We start from the raw sequence: 16,306 nt of genomic DNA, 5'->3' as shown, positions 1-16,306 counted from the left end.
GTCACGCGAACACTGACCCCGCCGGCTCGGCCGCGGCAGGCGCCGCCATTGATTGGACTGGAATGTGGCCGCCACGGCGGCGGCGCTCACAAACAGAGCACGTGAATAATGGACACCACTGGGGGCGGCGAACGACGATGGGGAGGGGGGGGGGGGGGGGGCACCCGCTCACCAGCCTTCGGTGTTGGTGTGGTGGCGCCAAAAGCCTGGTAAGGGCACATGGTGCGTGCTCGGTGCGATTTAAACAGGCTTATTTGGATTTGGCTCACGTGGTCGGCACGTTCACATTTCGTGTGGATCGTCAGTGTTGCGTGGGATTCTGAACCTCATGAGGCACTGATCCCTTCATTCAAGGCGCTCCCTCGTGATTTGGTGACAGCGGCCACTTCATAAATTGGAGCTAGCGCGAGGCCTCGCGGCAAATGTTATTCAAATCTTATGTTAGATGGATGCGGATTTGGATTCGGATTTAGTATTCGAATATATCTAAAAATGTTTTGAACCTTTGCATTAAAATCTTAAGCCAATGCAGTGTCGATAACACAAAGAACGGAGGAAGACCTAGTTGGATGTAAAACCAACATGGCATGTTATATTTCGTTTAAAAGAAGGAAATGTGAGCCGAGAAAATATTGAGCACATTTGATAGCTTATTTGTATGATGACCTTTGGGATGCAGTGCATTTCTCTCAACTTTAAACCCTGAGTGACGGCTTGACTGTTTATTGTGACGATTCGAAGATTCACAACTTTCAAATCTATCCAAATCCACGCCAAATTTGAATCATGCTGCTTTGAGTCCCCATCTCCAGTCAGGGCATACCGTGAAGCTGGGGCTCAATATCAGTATTATGCAACCTATGATGTCCCACGCGTCAGTATCTTACGACGCTCATTTGCGGGCTGGTGCTTGATCTCAGTTGGGTGAAATCTGTTCTGAATCCAAACCAAATAAAATGGATCCGAATCCGGATCTGATCTGATCCGGGTCTCGGGGCAGACAGTAAATGAATAAGCAGTGATATGCATGCTATGTGTATGTCAATGCACACAATGTGTGTGAATGCATAAATTCACCTCGCCCAGAATCAGAGCCTTTTAGTTAATTGTAATGGGTGGAAAAACGCAAGCACTTTACCAACTGCCCATTGAAGCAAACGGAACATGCAACTAGCGTTTCGCAAAACGATTTGTAAATGGATGTCCTCGTGTACGAATCGTAATACCTCTGAGCCATTTCGAGACATCGGCAGGCTCAGGGTAATGGGGTAAACATTCTTGCATTTCAAAGTGGTGATTTTTGGGTTCTTGACAACTCCAGCGTCGCAAACCTAGCCCTTTAAATCCCGTAACCTGAAGAGATGATTCACAAATTTGCATACCTATCTAATGATAGCTGATCATGGTCAAGCTGATCTTGTCATTGGGATTGGCAAGCTGGCGATGATATCACAAAGATTGTGGCTGAGCATTTTGTGAACCAGCTTATTTCTAGTGGAATCAAATGTACCCGGATTCTGCTGGAAACTGTAAGGACCGCTTCCGACTCCGATTTGACCGAGCAGTCAATCAACCAAACCCAATTCAGGCCAAACCAGGATCGATTCCGGAATTTGATCTTAGTTCGCCGGAGCCAAGCACAAGTCTGTCAATTTGAGCCAATAGATTATTTGCTAAGGGTGCTAGTCGTGTCTTTGGGTCTCTCGGAGCCCTATATCGAGCTTCTCAGATCCCGCTCCTTCTAAGTCTCACCACATATCATGGTGATTGGCCTCCGCCAAGACCGTCGACTCTCCACTGCAGGCCTGAGCCGCCTCCATACCGCCATATTGACATTTTTCATTCGTACGTGTGCTTGCTTACCGAACCATGAACAAGTTTTCTTGCAGCTCGGCGTATTTTTCAGCATTACAATTATACATTGCACCGAACTTGCGTAATATCGCGTATTGCGTCTTAAGCGGGTACGCGCCGCAGGCAGAATATTCTCCCTGAGAGGGCTTCAAATCTTAAAGGGCTGCCAATCAGAATCCCGTCTGAAACCTCTTTGACCGCGCGGTTGAGGGGAGATGAGCGGGGGGGGGGGGAGGTGCCGGGTGGGTTGCCTCGTGACCTAGGGTGAGGAATATTGCTGTAACAGTCATAAAGCGTTACAAAGCGTCAACCGTCACAAAACGTAACGTCCGCCGTCACAAAGCGTCAACCGTCACAAAACGTAACGTCCGCCGTCACAAAGCGTAGTGCCAGTGTTGTTCAAACCTTATTATCGCATCTGGCTCCTGAACTGAATGCCCAAATCACGGACCTCATCAAGACGCACTACTGTTCGTATGAGTACACTTCACACCCACACCCACACACCCACCCACACACCCACCCACACCCACCCACCCACTCCCACACCCCCACCCACACCCACACCCACACACACACACACACACATATATATATATATATATATATATATATATATATATATATATATATATATATATATATATAATGTTAGCAGTGCCATCCTTAACACGACTTTTGATCCCGTGCGGTTAACAGTTTGTTGACTCGTCGCCTGAGCAGAAGCGCCTGTGATGGCAATGATGGCGGCGGAAGCCGCGAAAGTCGACAGAAGCCCAACGGTGCGACTTTCAAAAGCCATGATGCTGATGAGCGCTCTCAGAGCCTGCAAATACTCCGTTCGGCATAGCTGGTAACGATGACTCTCAGAACGACCCGGAGGAGCGGCCCTCTGCCTCAGTGAGTGCATCCTAAACATTGAAGCTGGGTAGCCGCGTTGATGTTCCGAACGTTTTCCTTCTTCTTGAGTTGTGTTTTTGCTGGCAGGGAGCATTTGACGGCAGCTCATTTGACGGTAGCTCAGTTGTTCGACGGCAGCCCAATGATTTGACGGCAGCCCAATGATTTGACGGCAGCTTGATGATTTGACGGAGCTCAATGACTTGACGGCAGCTCGATGATTTGACGGCAGCTCGATGATTTGACGGCAGCTCGATGATTTGACGGCAGCTCGATGATTTGACGGCAGCTCGATGATTTGACGACGGCTCAATGATTTGACGGCAGCTCGATGATTTGACGGCAGCTCGATGATTTGACGGAAGCTCGATGATTTGACGGCAGCTCGATGATTTGACAACAGCTCAATGATTTGACGGCAGCTCGATGATTTGACGGCAGCTCGATGATTTGACGACAGCTCAATGATTTGACGGTAGCTCGATGATTTGACGGCAGCTCGATGATTTGACGGCAGCTCGATGATTTGACGGCAGTTCACGCGTAATGCGTTTGCAGCACGGTGCCTGATATGGAGATGCAAGGACTATTTTCTCCGATTGAGTCAGGTCGGAGACAGACATGGTGAGTGGTGTAATTGCATCTCTCTAATTGTAATATATAAGTTATATCCCACACTTAAATGAGCTAAAGATGATATGCCTGAGCTCATTTTGCGCTGACATAGGTTATGTATCGCACTGCTGTAGGTGAAACGGAGTCACGTAACCTGAGGTCAAGTGAACAATAGGTCACCATTTTCGCAATAAAACAAGAGGAGAGATAAATGTACTATTTTGGATCCCAAAGTGACCAAGTCTGTGACGTTCCCTTTATCCTTGTAGGAGGAAGAGACTGTTGAAAGCCCTCTGTCGCAGCCTCCTCAAAATGCCAGGTTGATGTAACTCTTGAACCGTAGGTCGGGTTCAGGTGAAAATCTCACAGGCTAGTTTGGGTCGTCAGATAGTCTTAAATACATGTTTTTAAGACAATCTGATGGACGAGGCTTAGGATGTTGTCCATGTGCGTTAAAATGCCCAAAATCCTCATATGGTCAGCAATGGACATCATAAATGCATGTATTCAAAACTTATGTAAGCTTGACTTATCTTCAAGGCAGTGCTTCAGAGCATCTAGATTTGTACTCAGGTTTGCTGCCAAACCAGCCAGGTTCGGGATGCTCGCCTGGTCTCTCGAGTGCACGTCTGACTGGGCTTGGAGAGCTCTCTTGCCGAGCTTTGGAGGTTCTGCATTGCGGTTTGTCCGCGGCGACCGTTTATCTGACCACTGGACATCCGTGTACTATGAAGACGCCCGGCTGTAGCACCCGGGCTCCCCATACGTCTGGGCTTGATATTTGTCTCGAGCTAGGCGCCCTAAATACCTGAACGGAGGCCTGTTACGTACGCTTGTGCCCGTATATGTACCTACGCGGCTTGTTGACTACCCTGCTACGTTTATGGACGCGCTATTATCTAGGTCTGGGGTGGACTTCCACCTGCGTAAGCGGGTGCCACTCTTCTCATTGTAAGAGTCCCCCACGGATGAAATTTGGAGACGTTTTCCCATGACGCCTTGGGCGCAGGTGCCTCACAGTCCTTGGGACGGAGCACTGCAGTGCGTTGCAGTGAATTGGAAATCATCTACTTGAGTTTGGGGCGCCTCTTTTGTTCGACTGGAGGAAGGGGCCACCCTCACCAGGACTTGGAACGCCAATGGACTTGGATCTCGGGGTGCACCATTTTACAACTTAAAGCCGGTTGATATTGAACGACTTGGTGATAACCGGACCGACTGACATTTTCCGCCACACTATTCGGGCTGCACCGTTTCGACTGACTTTACGATTTGCCATATCAACGGCGGGGCTTGTCACCTCATGCGAGCTGCAAGGCTCCAACGGTTCCTGATAGACCGATACTACGTCTTCGGCTTTACTTTGCCTGCTGTTCCAGCGTCTAACCCCGCCTGGGCGCGTGCTCCTTCGCACCCGGACGGCGCTCGCCGAGGCAGCCGGCGGTCCCCGGCCGACAGGGCCCGGTCCTGTCGACACCGGTCGAGCGGCGCTCGCCCGGGGCAGCCGGCGGTCCTCGGCCGACAGGGCCCGGTCCTGTCCACCGGTCGAGCGGCGTCGCTGAGGTCGGTATCCAGTACACAGCGCACGGCACACATGGCCGCGCACACCGCGTGTCGGCCCGGCCGCTGGTCGTCGGCATGCACGAGGCAGACACGCATCCATCGATTACCCATAGACTGCGACCGACGGGCGGCAGGCGGACCTAATTCCTGGCACGGCCGACGCGCCGGCAGCGGCCCTGCGGACCGTCCGGCGCGAGCCGTGTGGCCGTGTGGAATGTCGGCCCGCCGCCTGGCGGTGCCGCCGGCCATGAACGACTCCCAACCGTCGTCGCGTGAACGGCCCGCTGCATGACCCGTTCAAGGAAGCATTGTTAAGGGCCGCATGTTTGCAGGCTAAGGAACAGATTCCTGCATCTTTGACGCGTCCACTGCCCAAATACGTTTAGTTGAACAGAGCTTGACTCATAGGGGCCGAATGTCTTCGGCCTAGTGCAGCTAGTCGGCAGAATTACCGGGGCCGGCGGTGCGAGACCGGGTTTAGGAGTTAAGGAGTTAAAGAGACCGGGTTAAGGAGTTAAGGAGTTAAAGAGACCGGGTTAAGGAGTTAAGGAGTTAAGCAGACCGGGTTAAGGAGCGCGTATGCTCTTTTGTCATCCCCATTTGCACTATGTATGCCTGTTTGTGTGGGTTTAACCACTGGGAATGCGGAAGAGGACGTGCCTCCTACATCTGTGCTAAAATGACTTAATGTCCCCAATGCTCGATGAGTAGATCTGTTCCGCGATCTCCCCTTTAGAAACACCATTTACGGTCAAATCGTCCACTCCAGTCATCAATTTGACACCGCGCCTCACCCAATCTCCGAATCGTAGAATCGCGGAGAACCGTAGGTATCTTTTCAGCATCCTGTATCCGACTGGCCACCTACTTGAACGCTCGAACGTTAAGCAGCGCAACCACAAAAAGTCGGCCAAAACATTTTTATTTATTCGCACTTCATGCGTGAATACGTGACACGAAGAATGTGAAAAATGGGGCTGCATAATGCCCAAATCCCGTCGGAACTCAATCTGATTAGCTCAGTGAAACATCATCCCTGCATTTTTACGCGCACACAAATGCACTTATACACAAACTATCGTATGTGTGAATAATGCAACATGCAAGAGACGTGTAAAAATTTGCGTCCTTTCTGGCATGTCGCATATTGGGCACATACACATTTACCAGATACGCTCCAATACATTTTCAAATAAGTACGTCTTGCAGCGCTATTTACCTATTTACTCCCTAGATAAATACACATTACTACAATGCCACTTCATAGAATACTAGCTTCATAACTTAAGGCAAAACACATGTGCATTCAATTCATGGACGCATAACAACATTTACACAGATACATACTCGACGAAGAACATGCAATGGAGCCGCATCACGTCATATGAAAGCGTCTTGGGTAGACGAGTATTAAGTTGTCATCCAAAAGGTGTATACAGCAGATGACGTCATTAACGATGTGCTCTCCATTGTCAGGATTTCCTGTCAGCTAGAGCGGGACCATCTGCACCCCATCGCCAGCAATGCGTCAGTCTTTGTGGGCAAAACGGGTGATTAAAGACACTGTAGAAACAAGTTAAGCATCTGTGTGTTTTGGGTGTTTTACTGGCGTTATGATTGGGGTGTGATACTGTCGTTATGTTTTGGGGTGTGATAGTGACGTTATGTTTTGGGGTGTGATAGTGACATTATGTTTCAGGTGTGATACTGACGTTTTGTTTGATAGCGTTGAAGTCAAAGTTTCCAAAAGTGTTTTGATATCACAATAAAAATTGGCCCATAGCTTAACACACCTCACCATGCAAACATTTGATGCAAATATAACGGCCTTAAAAAGATCATCTTGAGATCACCCTGTTAGCTGGCGGTGCAAAACCCTATCTAACACCAACTATCACTAAATTCGCTGAAGTGCCAGGCTTGAGAACATAGTTGGAATCGCTGGCATGGAGTTGTTCGTCTGGGGCAACAATAAAAGCTGAATACGTCAGCCATCAATAACCGTTCCTTATGTAAGCCGCAAACCGCCCAACATACCAACAATAAAACCTGCAGCGCACTGACATGCAGGGCTGTTTCCGCGGACGGAGCCGGTCCAGTGACGTCATGCCGTCAGGAGCCAATCCCTGATGACGTCAAACCCTCCCGTGCGACGTCACGTCATCTGCTCGTGGATCCAGTCCAGGTAGCTGGCCACGCGCGTGTAGAGGCCGGGGAAGTCGGGATTGCCGCAGCCGACGCCGGCCGACACGACGCCGACGATGGACCACGTGCCGTCAGCGGCCTGCGCCATCAGCGGGCCGCCAGAGTCGCCCTGGCAAGCGTCGGCGCCGCGTCGCTCCGGGTCCTGAGCGCACAGCTTGGTGGTGCCGAAGCCGCCCGGGAAGCTGTCGGTGAAGCTGGCCAGACGTCGATAGGCGGACTCACAGGTGTCGAGCGGCACCACACGCAGCCGCGCCTCCTGCAGCACGACGGCCGTGTCGCCGGCGAACGCCAGCCGACCCCAGCCGGCCACCTGTGCGTCCCGGCCTACCAGCCGCACCTTCGGGTCCGGCAGGCAGACGGGCCGCACGCGCGGCCCCAGCGTGACCGGTGACGCCAGCTCGAGCACGGCCAGGTCGTCGTGACTGGCGCGCCGCTGCGGCGGCACGGCGGTGCGCGCCACGGCACGGTCCTGGTGAGCGCCATCCGAAGTCGTGCCGAGCTCGTGCTCGCCCAGGCGCACCAGCAGTTGGCTCGCGTCGGCCGGCACGCAGTGCGCGGCCGTCAGCACGTGGCGCGGGCTCAGCAGTGCGCCGCCGCACAGCCAGCGCGGTCCAGCCGGCTCCTGCACGCCCAGCAGCGCCAGCCACGGCCAACGGCTCTCCGCCGCGTCCCGGCCGAACGCCACGTTACGCACCGGGGCTCCGCGGGAGTTGTCGGCGCCGGCCACGCCGCAGCGAAGCGCCACTGGCGCCGGCGCCGCCGGCTTGGGAGGCAGGCAGCAGATCTGCAGTTGGCCGTGCCGGAAGCCGCACGGCTGAACGCAAGAGGGCTGCACGCGGCCAGTCACACGAGGACAGGCGTTGGCGGATACGCAGCGCCCCTTGCGGCCGTCCGACGAAGTGCAGTCCTCGCCGCCGCCGAACAGGATCGGCGAGGCGTCGACGAACGCTGCGCAGACGAGAAGCAGCACGAGCCGCATGGTTGTACGATGCTGAGTGATGATTGACGCTCGCGCGCGCGCGCTTTTGACCGGACGCCGACTCCGATCATCGGAAAAGAGAAATGGCGGGGCGGCCCCAGCCGCGGGCAATGCCGTCACTGTGACGTCAGCCGTCGTAAACCGGCGGAGTCTGGCTAATGCTGATAACACAGAAGGTTAATAATACGCGGCCTTGCAAGAGTCACAGCGGATTAGTCAGCTCATGTTGCTCAAAACCACGTGGCATGCGTTTGATTGCAAATCCCGTGCTGTCACCTTGGACAAGTGTTAGCAGCCCATCGCACGCAAGACGTTAAACGTTTTACGTATCTGGGGGAGGTATACGGTGTCGCATTTAGAGAAGACGCTGCTTTACCACCATAACCTACCAAGTAGGGGAAAAAACATAACGATGATTATGATTCGGGCTGGGTTGGATTTATGGGGGTGTCTGGAGAGTCTGAAAGGTGTGTTCAATGTCCTCGAACAGGTGTAAATGCTTGAAAGGACCTTCAACCGAACAAAAGGGAGCTTTCCCACACGAGGCATGATCTTAAGCCATGAGATGAAACACTCGCGTGTCAGTCCAGCAATGAAGTGCCCAAGAAAAGAGATTGCTGGAGTTTACGATCAACAGTCTGAGACAGCTCTTGCGCGTGTCGCCAAGCCACAGAGGCCCAGAAGGTCTAATGGAAGGCCAGCCGCATTTGCCTGCGCATGGGCTGGCGAAGCTCCAGACACCATGAATGGCCAGCATGGCCACGGGAGGTTATTTCAGTGCGAAGTCAACTGTAGTAGCAAACAGGACATTATGCTGGGCGGACCAGGGAAACGCACCCAGGTATTGTACTAGTACTGCGTGTCGGATGCATCTCCTGGGCGATCCCCTCTGTGGCAAGCTCTCGCAAGCGACAGCATTAGCAAGCCTCTCCGTACAGACCTGCGTTCAACTGACCGGGCTGTTTACATCGGAGAAGGAGACTGGACAAAACACAATTAGTTCCAAAGTCATGTCATCGCAAACAAGAGCCTAAAAGCTGTCTTAGATTGGGTAAGTCATCGAAATGACCTGGACGTATATTTCAGGCACCGTTTTTGTTGTTGTTTTTTTTTTTTGCTCTTTCATGAGGACCGTTCTTTAGTGAAACGAACAAAACATCTCCAAACAATGCGATCGTTAATAGCATACAGCGTGCTCTAGGAATGCCGAATTACTGCATTATTGATGCTCAACCTACTGCATTTCCCAATGAAACCATTATCAAATATTTCAAGTCAGAATATCTTAACCCACCTATGCTTTGAAGACGATAACATATGAAATACCTAAGTGACCATACGTTCCATTCTTATCACATCAAGTAGCATCTACATGCTTGTGTCATCAGACAGGGACCCAATTTGGTGCTAAGTCTGCAGCGCGCGAGAAATAGCAAAGCAGGACTAAAGCCCATTTTTTCCCGTCGTGATCTGTGAAGGAAGACAGTAAAGTCATCCCGTAAGCATTTGTGTTGTATTACGCACCATTTGGTAATTGATGCATTTGGACATTAGCATAATTTGTAGTGGATGTTATCAAGGAAACGTGGGCTGTACTGTAAAAAGTAATGGCGAATGGAATAGACATAATGTAACCAATGTATGCATTTAACCGATACAACCACACCAATGCAACGAATGTCTAAAAAACACACAATGCAACGAATGTGGGGGAGAGTGGGATGAGTTGTACCATGACACGTCTTGAAACGAGCGCTACAAATATGTGTTTTGCATATCGCCGAAATCTCCAGCGATCGATGAAAATGTGTTTGAGGTCCTTTAGCGTACTCGGACTAATCAGAATGCTATACTCAGTATTGTGGAGGTACTTGTGCCGCATATGCTGCGTGACGTTCGGGGTCTGCTTGCCAAGGATTTTGGGATGGTGTGAGCATTTTTCCCAGATGTCGGGCGATACATACTACATCTGCTGTGCGTGGGATATGTTGTATCAGTGATGTAATGTACGGACGATGATGTCACCGACATATCGTCAACGACTGGCTGGCAGGGTTGCCATTTCTTGTTGTCATCCAGACAATAGGTCGGCATTTAGAGTACCTACGTAGATCCGTGATTCCTGTCTGAGCAACCGAAACCGTAATGGTGGTTGTTGTAAAATAAACGCTATTTAATAAGAAGGGGTAGATATTTCTCACACCGAATTCACGACAAATTAAGAAATAGCAGAGGCGAACGTATTTTGTTCCTATCGTAACGCATTCAGCCTCCTTGCGATTCGGCTTACTCCAAGTAAAACAAACAACACGACTTCCCCATCATGTTATACAACTTGCCCCATAGTTGGGGCTGATTGTAACATTTGAAAGGGAAGCATTCAGAGATATGTTCCAAAAAAGAGGTCGCGATCTCCAAAATTTTACCACTTAATGTGTGCCTGACAATGCCTGCATATATACGCATCTTGGCTCTATTCTCACCAGTTATTGGCATGGGGGTAAAAGTAAAAAATTGACGCAATGCTGCCTGCTCTCCCCCAAAAGAACAATAAAAGTAATGCACAATGTAACCAATGTTTGCTTGACAACTTCTTTTAACGAGTACCCCCTGGCATATTTGATGACCATAACTGTCAAGATGGGAAGCGTAAAGCTATTCTCAGAACATCGAACTTATGTAAGCATATTAAGAAACAATACATGTGCTCATGTCTTCTGCGTTTGCCGTCTTTCCTAACCTGAGGTCAAACGGATGTGGCAACCAATATTGTGCTTAGAGATATACTTGTGTAGCGGACTGAACCAAAGCACCTTTGGAGAGATTGCATGAAAAACTGGCGAAATGGGTTAGGCTGACGCTGAATATCAAATACATGAAGAGTTAAAGGCCTCCCCAACACTAGCAACCATAGATATAAGGCTATAAAGCAGATGACGTCGAACAAGCCTCAAAGGTGACTGATAATATTTTATGACTTGTTGCCATACGTCACAGTAGCCCCGACAAGCAGAACCACTCTGATGAATTGCATTGAAGCGGATGTCATGTCTCGTTCTTAAGTCCACTGTCATGCCGGAAAATCCGCAGGAGGCTGTCGAATCTAGAAAACATGGCAGTCACGCTGGCGCGCAATAGGTGCACCCGAAAGCGCGAGCTAGGGATAGAATTAGGGCCTAGACTTGATGAGATGAGGCTGTATGCTAAATTTTACAGGTGTCAAAAGTTACGGGTGAAGGGTGTCAACAAATTTCAGCAACGTGTTCTGCTTCATCCAGACAACCAGAACTAACTCGTTTTGGCCCAAATCCACATGACACTGTCCCGAAGTGCACTGCTTGTGTGCTTCTGTATGCAACTACGCCTCTCTTCGGAACACGGGCCCTTGTGGGACCACGTGACTCGTGCGGTTGCCAGGACGTGCAGTTCGCCCCAGCTAACGACCACTTCCGACGCCAACAGGCCGCGCTGCTGCAGTCTGGCGTGTGGCCGGATAAGACTGCTGTTCACGCGAAGCCCTCGGGGCAAACGCCCTCAGATAGCCGCACGTGGACAGGGGTTGCGCCGCATCGGGCCGAGGGATTTCGAAAAGGTGGGCGTCACCGCCAGCCAGGCGCCGACCTGTCACCAGTGATGCCGACCACTTCCGGGCACAGGTGACTCATTTGGGCCGAGAGCTGGGAAACACGCCCGTCGAGCTCATAGACGCGGCCTTTGTGCGTCAGGTGCGTCGGCGCGTTGTCTGGTCAGCCGCGTTCGTCACTGAGTCGGGGGAGTGGCCACCGGCCATTCATTCACATCCGCCCACCGCCCTGCAACGCATGATGACGACCCGGACCGGAACCGGCTTTGTTTCCAGAAATCCATGCATGATGGGCCTCTGAATAATGTTGGATATAAATAATGCCAGTAGTACAGGATACGAATAGATAATGCTGGAGTATTGCGCGTGAGCCCAGGCCAGCGGAGTAGTCAGGCTGGCAGCAGTGGCGCATTAGGAGCCCAGGCTGGTGGAGTAGTCAGGCTGGCAGCAGGGACGCATCGGGAGCCCAGGCCAGCGGAGTAGTCAGGCTGACAGCAGGGGCGCATTAGGAGCCCAGGCTGGTGGAGTAGTCAGGCTGGCAGCAGGGACGCATCGGGAGCCCAGGCTGGCGGAGTAGTAGTCAGGCTGAGAGCAGGGGCGCATCAGGAGCCCAGGCTGGTGGAGTAGTAAGGATGACAGCAGTGGCGCATTAGGAGTCCAGGCCAGCGGAGTAGTCAGGCTGACAGCAGGGGCACGTTAGGAGCCCAGGCTGGTGGAGTAGTCAGGCTGACAGCAGGGACGCATCGGGAGCCCAGGCTGGCGGAGTAGTCAGGCTGGCAGCAGTGGTGCATTAGGAGCCCAGGCTGGTGGAGTAGTCGGGCTGACAGCAGGGGTGCATTAGCAGCCCAGGTTGGTGGAGTAGTCAGGCTGACAGCAGGGGCGCATTAGGAGCCCAAGCTGGTGGAGTAGTCAGGCTGACAGCAGGGGCGCATTAGGAGCCCAGGCTGGTAGAGCAGTCAGGCTGACAGCAGGGGCGCATTAGGAGCCCAAGCTGGTGGAGTAGTCAGGCTGACAGCAGGGGCGCATTAGGAGCCCAGGCTGGTAGAGTAGTCAGGCTGACAGCAGGGGCGCATTAGGAGCCCAGGCTGGTAGAGTAGTCAGGCTGGCAGCAGGGACGCATTAGCAGCCCAGGCTGGTGGAGTAGTCAGGCTGACAGCAGGGGTGCATTAGCAGCCCAGGTTGGTGGAGTAGTCAGGCTGACAGCAGGGACGCATCGGGAGCCCAGGCTGGCGGAGTAGTCAGGCTGACAGCAGGGGTGCATTAGGAGCCCAGGCTGGTGGAGTAGTCGGGCTGACAGCAAGGGTGCATTAGCAGCCCAGGTTGGTGGAGTAGTCAGGCTGACAGCAGGGACGCATCGGGAGCCCAGGCTGGCGGAGTAGTCAGGCTGGCAGCAGTGGTGCATTAGGAGCCCAGGCTGGTGGAGTAGTCGGGCTGACAGCAGGGGTGCATTAGCAGCCCAGGTTGGTGGAGTAGTCAGGCTGACAGCAGGGGCGCATTAGGAGCCCAGGCTGGTAGAGTAGTCAGGCTGACAGCAGGGGCGCATTAGGAGCCCAAGCTGGTGGAGAAGTCAGGCTGACAGCAGGGGCGCATTAGGAGCCCAGGCTGGTAGAGTAGTCAGGCTGACAGCAGGGGCGCATTAGGAGCCCAGGCTGGTAGAGTAGTCAGGCTGGCAGCAGGGACGCATTAGCAGCCCAGGCTGGTGGAGTAGTCAGGCTGACAGCAGGGGTGCATTAGCAGCCCAGGTTGGTGGAGCAGTCGGGCTGACGGCCGGGGTCGTTCACGGTTTCATCCCTTCTTCGGTATCTTTCGTCTGGTATCTGTTTTTCCCGAATCGCCCGAACGACTCGCCCATCATCGCTGGACAGCTGATAAGTCGCAATTGACCAGTCGTCCTGCTTCAGTAAGAGCAAATCGGTAATACTTGGGTTTCTTGCCATGACCGCGACCCCTGATTCTTCGGTGATAAAGAACCAGATGCTGGTGGTCATTTGTGCATGCAAAATTCGTGCATGTCCCTGACTGGGAGAAAGTGATCCCGTAACAATAATGGCCAGGTTCTCTCGGGCCACAGCTCACTTCACCACCTTCCCCGCCCCCGACCCCCCCCCCCCATGCCACCACATGCCATTTTGCCTCATGAGATGCACCAAAATATATATATATATATATATATATATATATATATATATATATATATCCACAATTGTTCCAATATCTGCATGACGATGAACAAGGTTAGCACCCACTCGGGTAGGGGCCAATTACCCCCCCCCCCCCAACGATTTTCCAGAATAATTTCGAAACGAGGATGCAAAGTCACGCCAAACTTCGGTTGTCTGTCAGGATTTTTAAAAAAAATTCATTCCGAATGGGTTGCACGGTTGGCTTCAGGCTCAAAGCAGCTGCTGAGCATAGCTTGTTCCATGTATCCTGCACCAATCCCCCAAGTCAGTCGTCCAGTTCAACCGATTACCTCGCCTCCTTCCTTTTGCCAGACAGGAATGCAGAGGGGTTTACATGCCGCTCATTGTTGTGGTACGGCCGCCCCGTGCCTGGTTGGCCCTCGTTGGCCAGTTGTCAGCTGACCTTTCTATTTCAGTCGGGCCAAACAATGCGCCCGCTCTGGAACTCAATACCAGCGCCTTTAGATTACGAGTCAAGCATTTTTCCTGCGGGCCACGGAGCCGGCATGCCAAGTTTGCAACGAAAATTGTGACTAAGAAAACAGGTTTTTAAAAACTTGATTTTGGTAGGGAAGTCGTTGATGTAAATTTCTGCGTTCCAAAAAACAACGTTGCGAATGGCCAAAACGTGAAAATGGTCACGTCGTCTCCGAGCACGAGGCCACGGTTTTGAAATTATGTAGATGCAAATATGAAAATAGCCAAAGAACACCTTGGCTTTTTAGGAGCTTAGTCATCTATGATTTTAAACATTTCATACAAATGTATTTGTTTATGAACCCTTAAATTAATCAGTCTTGGTTGAACTTAAGATCCTATTTCCTTTTGTAGAAATGGCACAGCTGAATTCGGGGTGGAAGACAATCCCATACTGCTACCTTCAGCGAAAACAAATATCTGGAGTGCTATTTTGACCCTTTCACCTGTCGCTTTGTCGTGGAATGGGCTACTGCAAGAGTTTATACCCATAATTACTTACATTGAAATATGTGCACAGTCACTCCTTGTACACGACATTACTTCTACTCCAAAGACATATGCTCATTAGTGCCACACGTCAAAATTTATATTTCAAAGACTTATGCCGGTCATAACCTCTACTGTAAAAACTTATACAGTCATTGCTTACACATTACATTACTTCTGCTGCAAAGACCAATACACGGCATTAGTGCCGCACGACAAAGCCTAAGCTTCGGTTTTTGCAGCAGGAGTGATGTCACGTATAACTAATGCCGTAGCACTCCTGTCGGCAGAGTTTTTGCCGCAGCACTCCTGTCGGTAGGAGTTTTTGCCGGAGCACTCCTGTCGGTAGGAGTTTCTTGTGCTGTACGACTCGAAACATTTCCAATGTTCAGGGTAGCCCTAACAACATCTCCAGCCCTATTTTCGCAACCTGTTGGACAGGCAGGACTCGTACTGTGGCCAGTCACCCTGCATTTGCATGGCTCTGCATGACAACCGCGCTTCTACGGCCCACCAGTCAACTGATCCAAAGTCAGCTGACTGTCACCAGGCTGTTCTAAGGCCCGATGAAGCCGTTTCACGTGCGCACCACGAGGGTCTGTCTCCAGACACCTGGTACGCAATGGCGGTAACGACGAGGGCCGCGCAGAACCTACGTCCGAGGCTCGTTATCAGTGCTGCATTGTTACACTACAGGATGAACCAGACTTGATTTCGTAACACTCACATTACTTTGTGGTTGTACTGGTGCTACGAAGCTCACTGCATATGAACGTTGCGGCAACCCCTACAAATAGCCTCGGGCTATATATATATATATATATATATATATATATATATATATATATATATATATATATATATATATATATATATCCTATATCAGACCCTAAATCAGAAAGAGCTGATAATGTGCTTGGTAGATTCAACAACCAAAAGCCTCTTCTTCTTCGATTTGTAAAGGAAGGAAGGAAAAGGAAGGAAGGAAGGAAAAATCGCAATTTGTAAAGGAATCTGAATGATAGACAGTGGATTATTGCCGCATGACAGTTGGCGGATAGGTGTCCCATAGCGGTGAGTTCCGAATGCCAAAATCAGCGAAAAGGATCATGTTTTGAGCAATGGGAAGCCCATTTAGGCCCTCGTACTCTCGGACATTATTTTTCTGGAAATAAATCATACGAAACGTGTGATCTGCAAAATACGACACGAAGAACGGGCATCATGCAAAGCCAAAACAATGGCCTTTTAGCTAAATCTAAGCAATTTTTCCCCAAATGGACGCTGGTGTATTTTATTTTTACTTTCATGATGTGAATCTTTGTAATCTCGAACATACCTGCCTTGGTAATAATCCGTGTATTATGTTGGATGCCGCGGCGCTAAGAGCATAACAGGTCAACCCCCGTTATATAAACGCCTGGGAATATCTCGTGACCCACAAGTCAGAGGGAGCTG

The 16,306-nt window shown here is 51.1% G+C and overlaps 1 protein-coding gene across 1 annotated transcript; it reads right to left on the bottom strand.

Annotated features, from left to right (window-relative positions):
* Positions 1-5,846: 5,846 nt before the first annotated feature.
* On the bottom strand, positions 5,847-8,121 carry LOC119114726 (venom protease). Its single transcript, XM_037238741.1, has one exon. It carries the CDS (start codon positions 8,114-8,116, stop codon positions 7,088-7,090), a length of 1,029 nt encoding a protein of 342 aa, XP_037094636.1. The 5' UTR covers positions 8,117-8,121; the 3' UTR covers positions 5,847-7,087.
* Positions 8,122-16,306: the final 8,185 nt, after the last annotated feature.

This window comes from Pollicipes pollicipes, unplaced genomic scaffold (assembly GCF_011947565.3).
Source record: "Pollicipes pollicipes isolate AB1234 unplaced genomic scaffold, Ppol_2.1 Scaffold_3087;HRSCAF=3621_pilon_pilon_pilon, whole genome shotgun sequence".
Taxonomy (NCBI): domain Eukaryota; kingdom Metazoa; phylum Arthropoda; class Thecostraca; order Pollicipedomorpha; family Pollicipedidae; genus Pollicipes; species Pollicipes pollicipes.
Note: the sequence above shows the minus strand (reverse complement) of the source record. Positions and strands in the feature narration are given on the sequence as shown.

What these genes read in the sequence shown, in the direction of transcription:
- LOC119114726 (XM_037238741.1), bottom strand. Translation starts at nt 8,116, where the DNA reads ATGCGGCTCGTGCTGCTTCTCGTCTGCGCAGCGTTCGTCGACGCCTCG.